This window comes from Athene noctua, chromosome 3 (genome assembly GCF_965140245.1).
Source record: "Athene noctua chromosome 3, bAthNoc1.hap1.1, whole genome shotgun sequence".
NCBI lineage: Eukaryota > Metazoa > Chordata > Aves > Strigiformes > Strigidae > Athene > Athene noctua.
Genome location: NC_134039.1, coordinates 49,814,971 through 49,830,915, shown reverse-complemented (window position 1 = coordinate 49,830,915; position 15,945 = coordinate 49,814,971). Strand labels below are relative to the sequence as shown.

The window sequence follows — 15,945 nt, the reverse complement described above, 5'->3', positions numbered from 1 at the left end:
GCTGATACACCCCCAAGTCCTTCTCAACAGGGCTGCTCTCAATCTGCTCATCGCCCAGCCTGTGTTTGTGCTTGGGATTGCCCCAACCCATGTGCAGGACCTTGCACTTGGCCATGCTGAACTTCATGAGGTTTGCACAGGCCCACCTCTTGATCCTGTCAAGGTCCCTGTGGATGGCATCCCTTCCCTCCAGCATGCTGACCACACTACACGGCTTGGTGTCATCAGCAAACTTGCTGAGGGTGCACTCAATCCCACTGTCCCATGTCTCCAACAAAGATGTTTAACAGCACTGGTCCCAACACCAACTCCAGAGGAACACCACTTGTCCCTGCTCTCCACTTAATTGAGCTGTTGACCACAGCTCTCTGAGTGCAACCACACAGCCAGTTCCTTACCTACGGAGTGGTCCATCTGTCAAATCCATGTCTCTCCAATTCAGAGACGACAGTATTGTGTGCGACAGTGTCAGATGCTTTGCACAAGCCCAGGTAGGTGATGTCAGTTGCTTTTCCCTTATTCACCAATACTGTGACCCTGTTGTAGAAGGCCACCAAACTTGTCAGGTGTGATTTGCCCTTGGTGAAGCCATGTTGGCTGTCACCAATCACCTCCTTATTTCCATGTGCCATAGCAGAGTTTCCAGGAGGGTCTGCTCCATGATCTCGCCTGGCACAGAGGTGAGAGTGACTGGCCTATTAGTTCCTTTTTTTCCCTTTTTAAATATGTGGGTTGTGTTCCCCTTTTCCAGTCAGTGGGAACTTCACCAGACTGCAAAGACTTCTCAGATATGATGGGTAGGCTTAGCCGCTTCATCTGCCAGTTCCGTCAGGATCTGTGGGTGCATCTATTCAGGTCCCATGGACTTGTGCACCTTCAGGTTTCTTAGATGGTCTTGAACCTGATCTTCTCCTACAGTGGGTCATCACTCCTTCTCCCAGTGATGGCCTTTTCCATCTGTCTCTTGGGCCATGTAGCTGGAGCCCTTGGTGGTGAAGACTGAGGCAAAAAAGTAATTGAGTACCTCAAGTCTTCTCCATATCCTAGGTAACTGTCTCCCATTTCCTTCCCGAGAGGGTCTGCAATTTACTTATCTTCCTTTTATTATTAATGTACCTATAGAAGCTTTTCTTATTGCCTTTGACATTCCTGGCCAGATTTAATTCTGTCAGGGCTTTGACCTTCCTAAACTGATCCTTGGTTGCTTAGACAGTTTCTCTGTCTTCTTCCCATCCACCTGTCCTTGCTTCCACCATCTGTAGGCTTCCTTTTTGTGTTTGAGCTTGTCCAGGAGCTCCTTGTTCATCCATGCAGGCCTTCTGGCATTCTTACCTGATTTCCTCTTTGCCAGGATGCATCCCTCTTGAGCTTGAGGAGGTGATCCTTGAATACGAACCAGCTTTCTTGGGCCCCTCTTCCCTCCAGAACTTCATCTTGTGCTACTCTGCCAAGCAGATCCCTGAAGTTCAGGGTGGCGAGCTTGCTGTGCACCCTCCTCACTGCCCTAAGGATCTTGGACTCTACCATTTCATGGTCACTGCATCCAAGGCTGCACTTGAGCGTCACACTCCCCACCAGCCCCTCCTTGTTGGTAAGAACAAGGTCCAGCATAGCACCTCTCCTTGTTGGTGCTCTATTGCTTGGAAAAGGAAGTTATCATCAACACATTCCAGGAACCTCCTGGATCGCTTATGCCCTTCTGTGTTGTCCCTCCAACAGATATCAGGGTGGTTGAAGTCCCCCATGAAGACCAGGGCTCGTGAACATGAGGCTGCTTCTATCTGTGTATAGGGGGCCTCATCCACTTGGTCTTCCTGGTCAGGTGGCCTGTAGCAGACCCCCACTATAATGTCTCCTGTCCATGACTTCCTTTTAATCCTGACGCATAAGCTCTGGGTCAGCTCCTCATCCATCCCCAGGCAGAGCTCCATGCACTCCAGCTGGTCACTGACATAGAGGGCGACACCTCCACCTTGTCTCCCGTGCCCATCCTTCCTAAAGAGCCTGTATCCTTCCATTCCAACACTCCAGTCGCAGGAGTCATCCCACCATGTCTCAGTAATGCCAATAAAATTGTAGCCCTGCAGATGTGCGCACAAGCCTAGCTCTTCTTGTTTGTTCTCGGTGCGACATGCATTTGTGTAGAGTCATTTAAGTTCTAGATTTAAAACCATACGTTTACACTAGAGACTATATATGTGTGACACGTTATCCAAAGTTTGCTAATCTTGAAGCGTGAAATCACTGATGATTGTGCATGTAAATTTACAGGTTGTGGAGTTTATACGTCACAGAAAGAATGGCTGCCTAAAATTACATACAAGAGTAGCCCATAACTCCAGCTGTGGTGCTGACTTCTAAATTCAGAGTGTTCTTTGACAAAGATGGTGTCAATTTTCATTGGTGATCTTCTGTAGTTTTGCTGTACCAGTGACTCAGGCACTTTGGAAGTCTAAGATGTTACATGTTAATTATCAAGTGAATCAACTTAAAGTAGTGTCTTTTCTGCTCAGTGCTTGCTTGAAAATATGCATATGCACACAGGCTTAGTTCCAGCAGCACTTCTAGGCCAGACACTCTTAAAAAGAGTGTTCCTATTCTTTATCCTAACAGTAAGAGAAGAGAATCCCTGTTATGCTGATGTTCTTGAAAGGTCGATTTCACTTAAATCTGTTCAAGCATATTGAACAAAACTTTGCTTTAACAGTCTGAGAAGGACTTTCATGTCATAGAAACACCTACTTCTTTGAAACTCCCTACTGTGAATGAGACATGAAGATGCTTCTCGTTAACTTGGTAGTGTTTTCTAGTTTTTGCTCAGATTGCCTCGAATGTTCTTGTTTGTGTAGGGAATTAATACTTGAAGTTGCTCCGTTTAAAGGGTATTCCAGTGTGGAGTAATTCCAACTTTAAATACTTCGTAAGAGTATAAGCAAAGCTTTATATTTTGTATATGCATGAGTATCTTGAACTTTCCTAGCCTCACTATGGCTTCGGGAATAACACAGCTTGGCATAGATTCAGGAAGGTAAGGTAGGTATAACCCTGAGCCAGTGAAAGACTGGATTTGTTTCCTATTTCATTGTTTTGGCACAGTAACTAGATGCCAAGATATTCTATTTTAGAAAGATCAGGAAGAAACTGATTTGCCACTCCCTGACAATTCTTCAGAATTGATGGCCTAGTGATAGATAAAACTGGTGTTAGACCTTTTTTCTGTGTGACTTTGTGTTGGTATGATTGTTCCTACTTTTTATTTAATGTACCTTAAGTTTAGCAAAGAAAATCAGGAAGATCATGGCAAGTGGCTGTGAAGCCTGACTGTGCATATAATCCTTATTTCCTGACTACTTCTGCATACTTTCCAAATGAATTAGGAGGATGGTAAAACCACCAATTTCAAATCATATTGGGATTTTGTGCATATTCAGGAAGGTGGGGAATTACTGTGATAACTTGGCCAAATCTAAAATAGTTCCTGAAATACTATTATGGCTGTGTTGCAGCTGGAACTAACCTGGTTTCTATTAAAAAAAATCCATGTTTCAGAGTGAATGGAAATTACTTGGAAGAAGCTGAGTCAGGGTACAGCAACTGTTTTATGGTAACATCCTTCGATAGTTCTTCATACTACCTTTTGTACTACTTTCAGTGTGTACATACTGAAATATATTTTCTGAGCAGTACATGAAGTTGTATTCATGTGATTTGCACATACTATTAGCAGTGACAATCTCAAGTTTTTTTAACTTTCTTGAAGAAGTTTGTGCAGAGCTTTTTCCATATTAGTGAATATTATTGAGGTACTGCTGCTTGTGTAGACTGTGTTAACCATGAGTTTGTGTCTAAGTGGTTTTGGTTTATATAATGCAGTAATAAGTAGATCAAAATAAACAAAATTTTAATTTTACCAGGGGAACACGAATGCGGCAGCTCTGTTCAAAGAAATCTTACCGTCCAGGAGGCAGCTGCATATTTAAAAGTAAGCAAATGAGGTATTTTTCACTGGTTGTGTATAAGATTTGTATAAATTACAATTTTTAAGGCCTGGTTTCATATCTAGTGTATTAACTAAAATTTGACTTAGCATTGAATGTTATTTGGAAATGTTTGGAACTGATGTCTTTAACACATGCTACTTACGATTTTTATTTGGGGATGTAGCGAGGTTTTGAGGGACAGGGCAGGTTAAACTGGCTTAATTGCAATGAAAGTGCAGATAGCAATGCTTCAGCAGCATGCAGGTTTTTTCCCTTTAGTTAAAACACCAGGGCATAATTTGGAGATAGATGACCAACATGAAAATCATAAGTTTATGAAATTCAAATCTCTAGAAGCTTCTCCAGAAATCAATACACTATGTTTAGAGACTTAGTAGGAAAGGGTACTGTTTTCCTTTCTTTGGGAGAAGAGGCTGACACGTGGATCTATGCAGTGGGCCTGACAGGCAGCAGCTGTATGAAGGCACCATTCATTGATGCTTTAAATAGAAATGATCAAAAAAGGCCTTTTTGTTAATTTGATAGGTGTGCAGTATTATGAAATTCCTCTGCCTCATTCCCCAAATAAAAGATGACTCTTGACCTGTCTTGACAGCTGTAGGGTTTATTTTAGCCCCGCATTGGTGTACCCTTCAATGGAAAACTACTTGAAGCTTTTAAAAGGCTGAAAGTGTAAGATTTCTTTGATTGGGTGGGGGGAATTAAGCTGATGTGACTTTTAATATATAAATGTATCGAAAGTTTACATTTTGGCAAGTGTTTACATAGTAAACAAAAGGGGACAATGTTAAGAGCATCCTGAAGAAGCTGCTAATACTGGTTTATGGTTTGGCAATGATATTCTGTATCTGTTAAAACCAGTGCATTGTGGAAATACATTGGAAAAAATTAAGTTGATGCCAGATAACTGATGGTCTTACCTATCTATTGTACTGAAAAAATGATAGTTGTTATCAAAACAACTGTTTTAGCTCTGATAAGAAGCTCAAATTCCATATGAAAATCTGTCACTTTGTATGAAGTCTCATTTAACTCTGCAATTCCTCATTTTGGGATTATAAATATAACTCCTTTGTAGAATGTCAGTGTTCAGTGATAGAACTTTAATGTTTTACTCTCAAAGTGAAAATGAAAGTTACTGGTTTTAAGTGCTTATCCTTTAATTCTCAGCCATTTACATTATGTGAGGTTCAAAGGAAAGATGGACATAAATCTTTCTGGAGAGTGTAATTTCAAATATAATAGTAACTTTCATTTTTGCTTTTCCTTTTCTGCAAAAGAACATGCAAGGTGAACTGTGGAGACAGACTTAGCTTAGATAGCAGTGAATGTTCTGTGATAGTTGATACCAGCTAATTAAAAAGAAAAAGTCAATTTCTATGTAGTAATAGCAGTTCTTGAACTACAATCACTGAACTATTTGCAAAATATCAGTTAAAACTGGTTTTCCTCTAGCTTCTTTAAAAAATACCTGAACTGCTTTTATAAGACTCATTTACAGTTGAGTTTATATCTTACTTTGTTTTATTCTGGAAGTAGATTTTCAGTGAGCGCCGCCTAGTGGCTGAATAATTTTTTCTTGCTGTAGAATTGCTAGTAACAGTGAATGTGACTTGGCTTTTCAAACAGTCCTTAATTTTGGAAGTGCTAGTAAGTCTGATAACTGCTCATAGCTGGTATAGATTCACTTTGTGTAGTGAACCCTTATGCAAAATCTGAAGAATCAAGAATAAAACCACATAGTTTTGGCTACTAATCTGTGCAGTATCTAGATTTTATTGTGGCATGATAACTTCCTGGTTATTTCTAAAATTAATCATTAATATTTGTATTTTGACAGAATTTAGATCCAGAATATGAAAGTGTACTTAACACAGCATTGCAATGGATCTTGAATAGTGGGGAAGATGTTGGCATAAAGTAAGTTGTCTTTATTTCTTAACTTAATTTATTCTAACAGATGTATCATTTTTCATAAATACCGTATGTTTTTGAATAGGTGTTTCAGCAATGACCCTAATGAGATGGATGTCACTAATGTGACAGACGTGAAATACCTGGAATCCACTAGTCCGAAGATGTCTTTCAGGTGTCGTTTTCGCCGTGCATTTATTAATGTAACTCACAGATTATCAATATTGCTTTTGGGTAAGTTAATATAAACCCCCAAACTTCTTTGTTATAACTTATGTTTCTGTAAGAGCATGGGGAAAAGTAAGCATGCTGTTTACAGAAAGTTTTTATTCAGCTGTAAAACTTGGAGTTTCTATCGGTATCTTGATTACAATGCAGTTTGCTTTGCACTTCTCTTGCACTACTGTATTTTCAGTTTCGTTGCTATCTGTTGCTGCTGTTCAGCTGAACATACTTGTTTTTTGGGAACTCTTGTCTTTTTCCCTGCCAAAGCAATACCTTGTTTCTTTCAAAAATTCCAGGTTAAACTGATTTGAAAAAGTGAAATGCTCAGCAAAAAGACATGATAACCTTAATTTTGAGAATATTTCACTGTTGTTCCAGGAACTTTGGAAACATAACTACAGAAAACATGATTTTCCTATTAGGAAAAGTTGGTTACCCAACATGGTTGTCACCAAAAATTCTTACCTTTAAGACTGTGTTGTAAAATTTTATCTAATCCTTCAGTAGGCATAATTCATTTAGTCTTTGATAGTTCTCTAGTTAAGTTTCATGTTCTTTCATGTATATTTAATTGTTAACCATACTGAAAACTATGCAACATAAAAATATGGTACAGCTGAGTGAAAACACTTGATTCCTTTCCATGTGGATGGTTAGGAATACTGAAGATGTGGAGCTCCTCTCATGCACCTATTGAATATTTGATAAATTGTTTATCCCAGTACCTTATGCTTATGAGCGGAAGACTTGAGACCTTCTGCGCTAGTCTTTTGATGAACCAAAAGAATCAAACTGTCCCAGGTTGCTGTCTTTCTGATAATAGTTGACATGAGGGTTGAATTAGGATGTGGAGGTGAAACTCAGTATCCAAGTCAACCACTGGTCTTATCAGTCATGCTGAGCAAATTGCTCCCTGTCTCAACTTTCTCATCAGTAATTAAGGTTAATATGAATCACGTTTTCAAACCACGGTATGAATGTTATATGTACTGTCATTAACTAACACTCATTTTGGCCTAAAATGGTGTCCCTCAGTCTCTTAGATGTAACAGTTACTCTTGCCTTGCAAACACAGGTACGCAAAACAAACTATGTAACTATTGTAACTATAATTTGTGTATGTGTGGGTTTGTGTTGAGGGGTTTTTTTCTTTTTTTATACTGTTGAGAGATCACAGGTGTAGTGATACCCTCAGACCAAGATAGAAGAAGGAATAAGATTTTTATTTTTAGTTTATGCTGCTGGCCTTCCTAACTAGATTATCCTTTTTGGGAATATTTTAAAGTATTAGAAAATGAGCATGCAGTACTTTGCAAAAAGTACAAATCTGTAGCTGAACTGAAGCAGTCCAGGTTAATTAGTTTTGACTGGTATATCGAAAGCATGTGACTTGTCTATGAATTAGTGAATATTGTGCATTTTTAAGTCTTAACATGTTCTGAACTGTCAGTTTGACTTTTGATATGAATTAATTTTTCCATTATTCTACTATTTTTCTTAATAAATGGGTAAAATTTCAAACCACAGTTATGGGATACCAGGCTATTGTTAAAACAATGAAATGTTTTTCAAAAGGTAATGCTCTTCAAAGTTTAAGAGTTTGTGTTGCTGTGTTAGTAAAATATAAAATATTGACAGTGAGTAGCTTTGAAATTTAAAGTACTTCAAAATGTTAGCTAGTTCAACCAAATTACCTAGTTTCAATCAATGTTCTACTGCTGTATAAAGAGTATTATACATCTTAATGCAGGTATAGCAATGGTTTGGGGAGTCTTACACTACATGAAATACCGTTGGGCAAAAGAAGAAGAAGAAACAACGCAGATGTATGATATGGTGGTAAAAATCATAGGTATGGCTTCTTGAGTCACATCTGATGTATCTGTATAAGCTTTTGAAGTACTGGCATTAATTCATTTATGTTTCCTGCTTAGTTGTCAGTTACCATGCTGTTAGTTTTTGGTCAAATGTGTGGTTCGTGTGTGTTCCCTTTCTTAATTTTTTTTTTTAAATCATCCTTTAAACCTAATCAAAGCTTTTGGTATAAAGATTGTACTTTGTGAATAACATCACCATGGCTATAATAAATGTCCATTGACTTGGTGGTATTTTATCTTACTATTGAAAACAAATATAAATGCAATGTTTGTTAACTAGAAGTATGGTGACATGTTGCTTTCTGTATTTGTTTTTTCAGCTATCTTTAGCTAAATCCACTCCTAAGATGTGTGTTAGCTCTCAATTCCATTCCTAATTGCTTTTCATAGAAAAAGCAGCTTTTTAATTAGTAACTTTGAACAGAAATTATGTAACCAAAATAGAAAACATAATTAAGTTCTGAAATTCTGCCTTTTCCTTGAAGTCACAATGTTTTCGGGAGTTTGTGTTTGTAGTTTTTAAGCTCTGTTTTGGGCTGCATTTTTACTTAAATTGTGTTACTACTTTTGCCTATGGCAGTCATTGTAAATACAGAGATGGTAGACAAATTGAAGCTGTTTTCCTGTTTTTACCATTTTCCTACCTTTTTTGTTTGCAAAGCAAGTTTTGTTGGGGTAGGGGGAAAGCACTTTGCTTTCAAAGGTGGCTCTCTTTCCTAACAGTTAAAAGTACCAAGCAAGAGTAACTGCAAGAAATCTTTTTCTTTATTCCAAAGTTATTTGGGGTGCTTGGAGTCACTGTGTGGTTAGTTTTCTTGATTTGCCTTCAGTGTGTTTAGAAGGAAAAATGCTCCAAAATGCCAAAACCACCTTAACTACTGAAACTAGGAGGGGTCTTCAGAGTAGCTATTCATTGCCAGAATTGATATTTTTCTTAATGTTTGCACAAACTACATAGTTACTAGTTTTTCTTACGGTGTCCTCAGATCTTCTAAGAAGTCACAGCGAGGCTTGTTCTGAAAATAAAGACTTGCAGCCTTACCTGCCTATTTTACATGTGCGTGATTCTCTAATACCACCTCAGGACAGGTATGTTCTTGCTAGAAGTACTGAATTTCCGTATGTGTAAATAAGGAAAAATAGTAAAATTCATCAGTTAACTAAGTTAATTTCTGTAGCTTGAGTAGTATAATACTTTGGAGATTCCTACTGACACAGGTGGGGGTGGAAAAAGCCGTTGGATTTCTCTTACATGCTGGATGCCACCTATGCAGGTTGCTACAATGCTAATTTTAATTCTTGCTTCAATTTTTAAGGAGGAAAATGAGGAAAGTCTGGAATAGAGCAGTTGACTTTCTTGCAGCAAATGAATCTAGAGTTCGCACAGAGACACGAAGAATAGGTGGTGCCGAGTTCTTGGTTTGGAAATGGATGCAGCCTTCTGCAGCAAGTGACAAAATTTTAGTAATACCATCGAAAGTGTGGCAAGGCCAAGGTATTGAAGTTTAGTTATGTTTTGCAAATACAATTGTTTTAATTTCTGCATCTAACTTCCGAATGGTATTTGGTTGCTTGAACATGAAAGACTTGGTTTCTCTCACGACTTTATCATTATGAACTGTCAGTGCTGTTTCTCTATCTTGTTCAGTAGACTTTCTGGGCATTCAGTGTCTGCCTTGTTTTCAAGCAAAATAAGCTTTTCTGTTATAGCTACTGTGGAAATACAGCAGAGGGCATATAGCCAAAATGTGTTGCTTGTTCCTTTTCATGAATTTAAAAAAAAAAACCAAAGCTCTTTAGTTGGTCAAATTCTGACATGCCTTATGCTTACTGGAAGTAATGTAATTGGTTATATCTGACACAGGTAAATCAGAGCTTGTAGACTTGAGTTTCCTGCTGTTATCAGTGAGCTACCTAAAGGCAGAGTTTGAAGGGAGAGATTTTTGTTTATTTTGAAAGGGAAACTGCTGGGACAAAAGACTCCTCAATAGGCAGAACATGGATTTTGAGCACTTCCTGGTAGTGTTTCCTTTCTGTCATAAATGTTTTTCTACTCTGTGTGTTTGTATTTCAAGCTCTGGAGCAGCAAAGCATTTACTTTAATAGAGGAGGCTGTTATACGTGGATTTTGCAGTGGTCTGTCATTTTTCAGCTTTATTATGGAGCTAAGTGGCAAGAATATAGTGGGTTTGCAGTTGTCTGTCTGCAGTGGTCTTTTTCCTAGTTCTTTTCCTTTCTGCCTTTCTTCATGTTAAGCTTCAGGGTTTGTGGTGGGTTTTTTTGGTCAATGAAAATTTGAAGCAATAAGACTTGAATTCTGGATTGCAGTGAAAAAGAATGGTCGCTTCTATCAGTGTCTGAGTGTGAAGGTAAATGTTTAAAGTGAAACCTTAATTGCCAGTTGTTTAAATGTTGTGACTTTTTTTAAGGAGTCCATCTTGCCTTACATTATTCTGTAATGCTGCATTATCTCTCCAGCAGGACTGAAATGAATGCCGTGAGAATCCTAGTTTATAAACTCATCGTCTTAATTGATAGTGAGGGGGGAAGGAGTGTTTGCTTCTCCAGTTTTTAGTTCAACTTTTAAAATCAGTTGTTATCAAGGTTGTATTGTACTTCTATGGCATTGAACTAGATGCTGGAAAAAAAACTATTAAAAACCCAAACTTTCTTCCCTTCCTAGTCTCACTTAAAATATAACTTCCCACTGGCAAACAACTGCACTCACATATGTTCTTCTGGAATATGCTAATTTGGGTCCTAGTTTAACTAATGCAAGTACTAAGAGGCTTCCTTCTTTTACTTTCTACTGGTATATATTTTTATTTGTAAGAAACAATGGGTTTATTGTTTCCTATAAAATAGGGTACAGTTTAAAGTAGCTCCATCCAATGTGATTATTTCCTTTCCAAAGACTTAGACAGAACTTTGTGGCCTGGAACATTTATGCTGTAGCAAGCTTGATTGCCCAAGTAAAAGTACTGCTAACGTTTTGGTTTTGTCCCAGGCTATTTGCATGTTTTCTTAAGTTCTATGTATGCTTTCAGCCCTCAGGTCTTAAATTTTACTTGAAAGCAAAACCAAACAGTTCTTTCTGTCAACTTGAAAAGTCAAACATTTTGAGATGTTTGCAAGATATGTGGCATGTTATCTGATCAGGGTCTTAGTCTTGGGACCCATTTTTTGCTTGTTTATGCAAAATGCTAAGTTGGAATAGTTATGCTACTGGTTTTAGTATTATGTTTCTCATTTAAAATCATTCATTGGAAAGGAGGGCTGCTTTTTTTTTTTAGAGTAACTTTTCAATACCTCTGTGGACTTGAGGTTCTGCAGGCATTGTCTTGCAGTAGTAGTAACACAGTGTTCTTCTGTGGTGACAACTGTGTTACATGATTTCCATTTCTCAATTTTAGTTAGTAAGATGTGAATAATAACTTTATTGAGGAAGTGGCAGAGCCTTTTCTTTCTATGACATTGTCCATTAGGGATGTGCAAATGCCTTAGGTGCAGTGCAGAGATGGTGGGGGTTTGTCAACAGCTGTCTCTGTTCCATTTCTGTAATACTGTCACGATCGATTTTCAAACACTCAAATTTGAACGTAGCTTCTGCAAGCTATGTGTATTATAAAGCTGAATCTTTTATGTAGTATATTGTTCAATAACAGACTGTGAAACACGACACTCCAGTTCTGGAAGTTCTCATTTACTACTCATTTGCTCTGAGTTTTTCTTGTCTTGTTTGGTTGCAGTATAAATAGCTCCATAACATTCTGTCCTGTATTAGAAATTGGACTTTGTTTTCCTTCACCCAGAAGACCTCTCAGTGTGTGATAGCTCAGGTGCTGCTTTGCTACATGGAATATGTATTCAAGAGTCTCAACAGAAGACTAGTTTCCAAAACTTCCTAGAAGAACAGCTACTGTAGTAGCTACTGTTATGTACCATCTGAATTTGAGCATCTGATACCAACTTTAGCATATTATGAGTGTAGACAGAGTAACTATCTCTCAGCTGTGGTTTTTATCTGTTACGTTGCCTGGAGTATATACTTAAGACTCTGCTTTCTGTTCAGTAGGATATAGTAAGATTTATACTGTTTCAGTTCTTTTAATAGCAGTTTTCTTGTTACATTTGTAGTTCAGCAAAGATCTTTGAAGAATTGAAATTGCATACTTTGGCTCTAAAAGAAGGGCATGGAAATAAGGGTGACTGAAATAAGTGGGTCATTTGGGCTCTGTACATCTTATTTGGGCTCTTTACATCTTGTTAGTCAGCAAGCAAAGGCAGTTTTCACATGAAAAGACTTTCTATTTTGCTTTCCTTGTTTTCATATGACTGTTGGAAATAGCTGGAATACATAAATCTTATACTTTTTGCACAGCTGTTTCTTTCCTGATATTAGGAATTCTATATGTATGTGTTCCTTCCTACATATTTGAAAGGATAGATCAACTGGAATTAACTTTGTCCTCCAGTTCTGATGTTTTAATATAGAAGTTCATGAATCTAAATACTCTTCAAGACTGCTAGGTCCTGAACAAACTCAGTACATATAAAATTAGAATGAATTGTTTGTTTTGAATTGTGTGAATAAATTGCAAGGTCACAATTTTTTTTAACCTTCTGAGATAAGGTAGTGGTGCTCTGTAGCAGAGCACAATACCAAGAGTGTATGCAATTGAAGAAAGCCTCTTGACCTGTCAGTATAGTGTGTACTAGGATATTAGTAGATGATTACCTGCATTTTAAATATGGGACCTGTAGCATTCATGAAGATCTAGGCTCTACTGTCTGTTAGCAGCTAGAGTTCAAGCATCGCTGTGGCATTTTGTCCTGTCCTTCAGGATGCAGCCTGTGTTTTGACAGCTTGGGATCTTTTTCTTCACTGGGTCAGAATACAGTCCAGTGTACTTCCTTAGAAATATTATCTACTGGATAAAGTGGATGCATCTGTCAAAAAAAAAAGTCATTGTAAGATGACAGACAAATATGAGTGGTGTTTTGAAAGCAGCTGACAAGAAAACTGTCAGCTGAAAAACAATCTTGAGCATGCCAAAGTGTAATTTAATTAAATCAATAGGAGAAAAAATACATTTCTAGTGTGTTCAGTTTGCTTTTGAAAGAACAGATGCTATTGTCCTATCATGCCTTTGATAACTAGAGCTCTAAAGAAAAATAGGTGGGCAGAGCTCCAATGTAGCTAAGCTGAGAGCAATAACTAAAGTTCCTTGACAGCTCTGGAAATGAGATAGAGGTTCTCTGAAGTACCACATCTGGGGTGATATTTCATCCTGCAGAGTGGAAGATAACCTGTTACCTTGTGTGAATGACACCTCTCCTCCCTGGCTTGTGAGAATATAATCCTTTCTCCAGGTTACAAAAAAAAAAAAGTTCCATTCTTAACTGTTGAAAGAAAACTCTGGATTTTATACTTGTAAAATTCTGTACCTATCCCATGCTGGTTTTCTGTAGCTGAACTTAACTGTATTAAACCCCAAGTCAACCACACTCTCTTAACAACATCCAGCAGTATTTTGACTTCAGTATCTTTTTCCTGTTTACTGAAGAACCTAGTATTGTGTGAAAGTGTGTAGCTTCAACATTTTCAACTAAATGTTTTATCTTTTTGTTCTTGCCTTTGATAAGGTTTAGTACTTAATAAATTAGTGATCTGTGGCTTAACATGAATAAATCTATTGTAAAGAAATGTGGTTAGCTGTATTTGATGCAAGTCTTCAACCTTATCAAGTGCATGAAATCCACATATGAAGATCTGTTGGGCTGTCTTGTAACCTGTGGTGGTGATACTGGGGAACCCCTATAGCAATAATACAGTAGTAATTCAAGAGGTATAGAAAGCTGTACTGCAGTTTCTTAGATATTCATTTTGAAGTCTGTGCAAGAGCCACTTCTTCCATCATACGCCTACTCCAGCCACAGTGATATAAAGAGGTTGTTGAAGTACGTACTTTTAGCTACTGCTGTTCTTTGAATCTGGAATGATACAGTCATATTCAGTTTAAGGTACTAAAGTAAAGTATGTTATGATTGAAATATAAAGTGGCTTCCTTTTCTTGAAGGTACTCACTAGTCCCAAAGGGGAATTTATGAAAGTCCTAAAAATGTTCTTGTCAGTGACTTTGTGATAAGTTGTGCTTCTGCTTTCCTATTTAATCTCCAACTTTTTTACCCTCATCTTGTAAGTCTTACTGTTGAGATCTATTTAGGAAAAGAAATGGCATATGAGGTGCTTGATTAATTATGGTGTAGCTTAGACTGTTGTCCTACAAGAATGTCTGCTTATGCCCTTATTGTGAGGAGTATTTTTGTATGCTCCACACCAGTGTAAATTTTCAAATAATCAGAACTGTAATCTGAACAGGTGTGTCACTTAAACTTGCTCGTTTGAAGAAAGGGGGAGAATTAATTGTTACAGATGTGTAATGAAGTTCCAGAGACATATGAACTACTCTATTTTGAATTTTGCTGTGTAGGTACAGCGTTTTTAACTTGCCTGTGTCTTCCCAAGCCTCCCCTTCTGGTAAAATGTATACCATATCTGGTATACATTTTAATGCTTATTAATGTGCTAGCATTAATTTTGTACCTTATTGGTGTCTGTGGCCATTTTTTTTTCTTATACATAAAAAGCTCCACCTAAGTCACAAAATTTTCTTTTAATTTACCATGACTCTGAAACATTTTTGAGAAAAAGCAGAATTCATCTTTGTGCTGCACTGCCCAGGGCACACTTGCTCTACTGGTATGATGTTACATTAAGTTGGTAGCAGATTAGTTTTGTGCTGGTGGTGTGCTCTGTATGAAGTCAACTCTGCAAGCACCTGAGATCTTCTAAAAGGACATCAAGAGTAATTGAAATTGGAGCAGGCAAAGCTTGGTTTTTATAGGTATCTACACTAAAGCATGAATTCCCCATTTAGTTACTTTTGCGTAGCTTAAGTGTAGCTGTTGCCTTAAAAGTATGGTGTTTTTTGAGTTCATAAACAGCTTGCAGAAACGTTCATCCTCTGGGCCTAGGGTGTTTGCATATAACCTTGCCATTCTTTATCCTTGGGTTAAAATCATGTGCTGAAATAAACCTAGCTATTAACAATCCGCACATAATTTCCTCAACCCCACACCTTTTCAGGTCCAGGTCCATGACTAAGCAACCCCAGATCACCTTCTCCAGTATGGTGTGGTGCTCCAGTGTACAATATGTTAGTGACATTTCACACACACACACACCCCTCCCCCAACAATCTGCCGGAGCCTACCTACATGAGTAGCTTAGTTCTGTAAAGTTTTTATTGTATACCCTATGTATAGTTTCTAATCAAGGGAAAAAAACTCCACAAAACCATGTGCTATTGAAAAAAGACATGTCCTTAAAGGGACATTTAGGCAGCTCAGAAATAGATGCAGTGTCACCAGCATATTTAGAAATGTGTTCCCAAGAAAAAACACAGTTGTTAAAGGTGTTGGTGACTTGGATTGTGTATGTGTGTATAATAAGAACATTTTTAGTTATTTGGGGAACTTGCATTAGGTTCCATATTAGATTTGGAGGACACCTTTTCTAATTTCTGTTTGGTGATTATGTATTTCTTTGCCTTTAGAAATTTACGTAAGGAGCAAGTTTCTCTATGCCATATCTTCAGGCAGTGAATTTTCTCTTAGTTAGTGCTCATCTTGCACATGCAGTGTCTTTTCACATGACTGAATTTTTTTTATGTGACGCAGTTTTTGTTTGGTGATATACAGAAGAGCAGCAGTGTTTGTGTATTTTGGGTTTACTTGCAAGACGTTATTTTAAAAGGTCAACAGTAGTGTCATCTATGCAAGACTAAAATTTCTAACGCTTGGAATGTAACATCTTGAATCTGTCAAACTTTTCCAAAGTAGGGATTGCAAAGGAGAAGCATTAC

The 15,945-nt window shown here is 37.7% G+C and overlaps 1 protein-coding gene across 2 annotated transcripts in view; it reads left to right on the top strand.

The window, feature by feature from the left end:
- Window positions 1-15,945, top strand: part of LEMD3 (LEM domain containing 3) — a 54,205-nt gene that overhangs the window by 30,118 nt on the left and 8,142 nt on the right. For both annotated transcript variants that reach the window (XM_074902935.1, XM_074902934.1), the window contains 6 exons: window positions 3,915-3,982; window positions 5,842-5,921; window positions 6,001-6,149; window positions 7,891-7,992; window positions 9,004-9,106; window positions 9,334-9,512. In XM_074902935.1, the coding sequence (XP_074759036.1) occupies window positions 3,915-3,982; window positions 5,842-5,921; window positions 6,001-6,149; window positions 7,891-7,992; window positions 9,004-9,106; window positions 9,334-9,512 (681 nt within the window). The remainder of the gene's footprint in view (window positions 1-3,914; window positions 3,983-5,841; window positions 5,922-6,000; window positions 6,150-7,890; window positions 7,993-9,003; window positions 9,107-9,333; window positions 9,513-15,945) is intronic.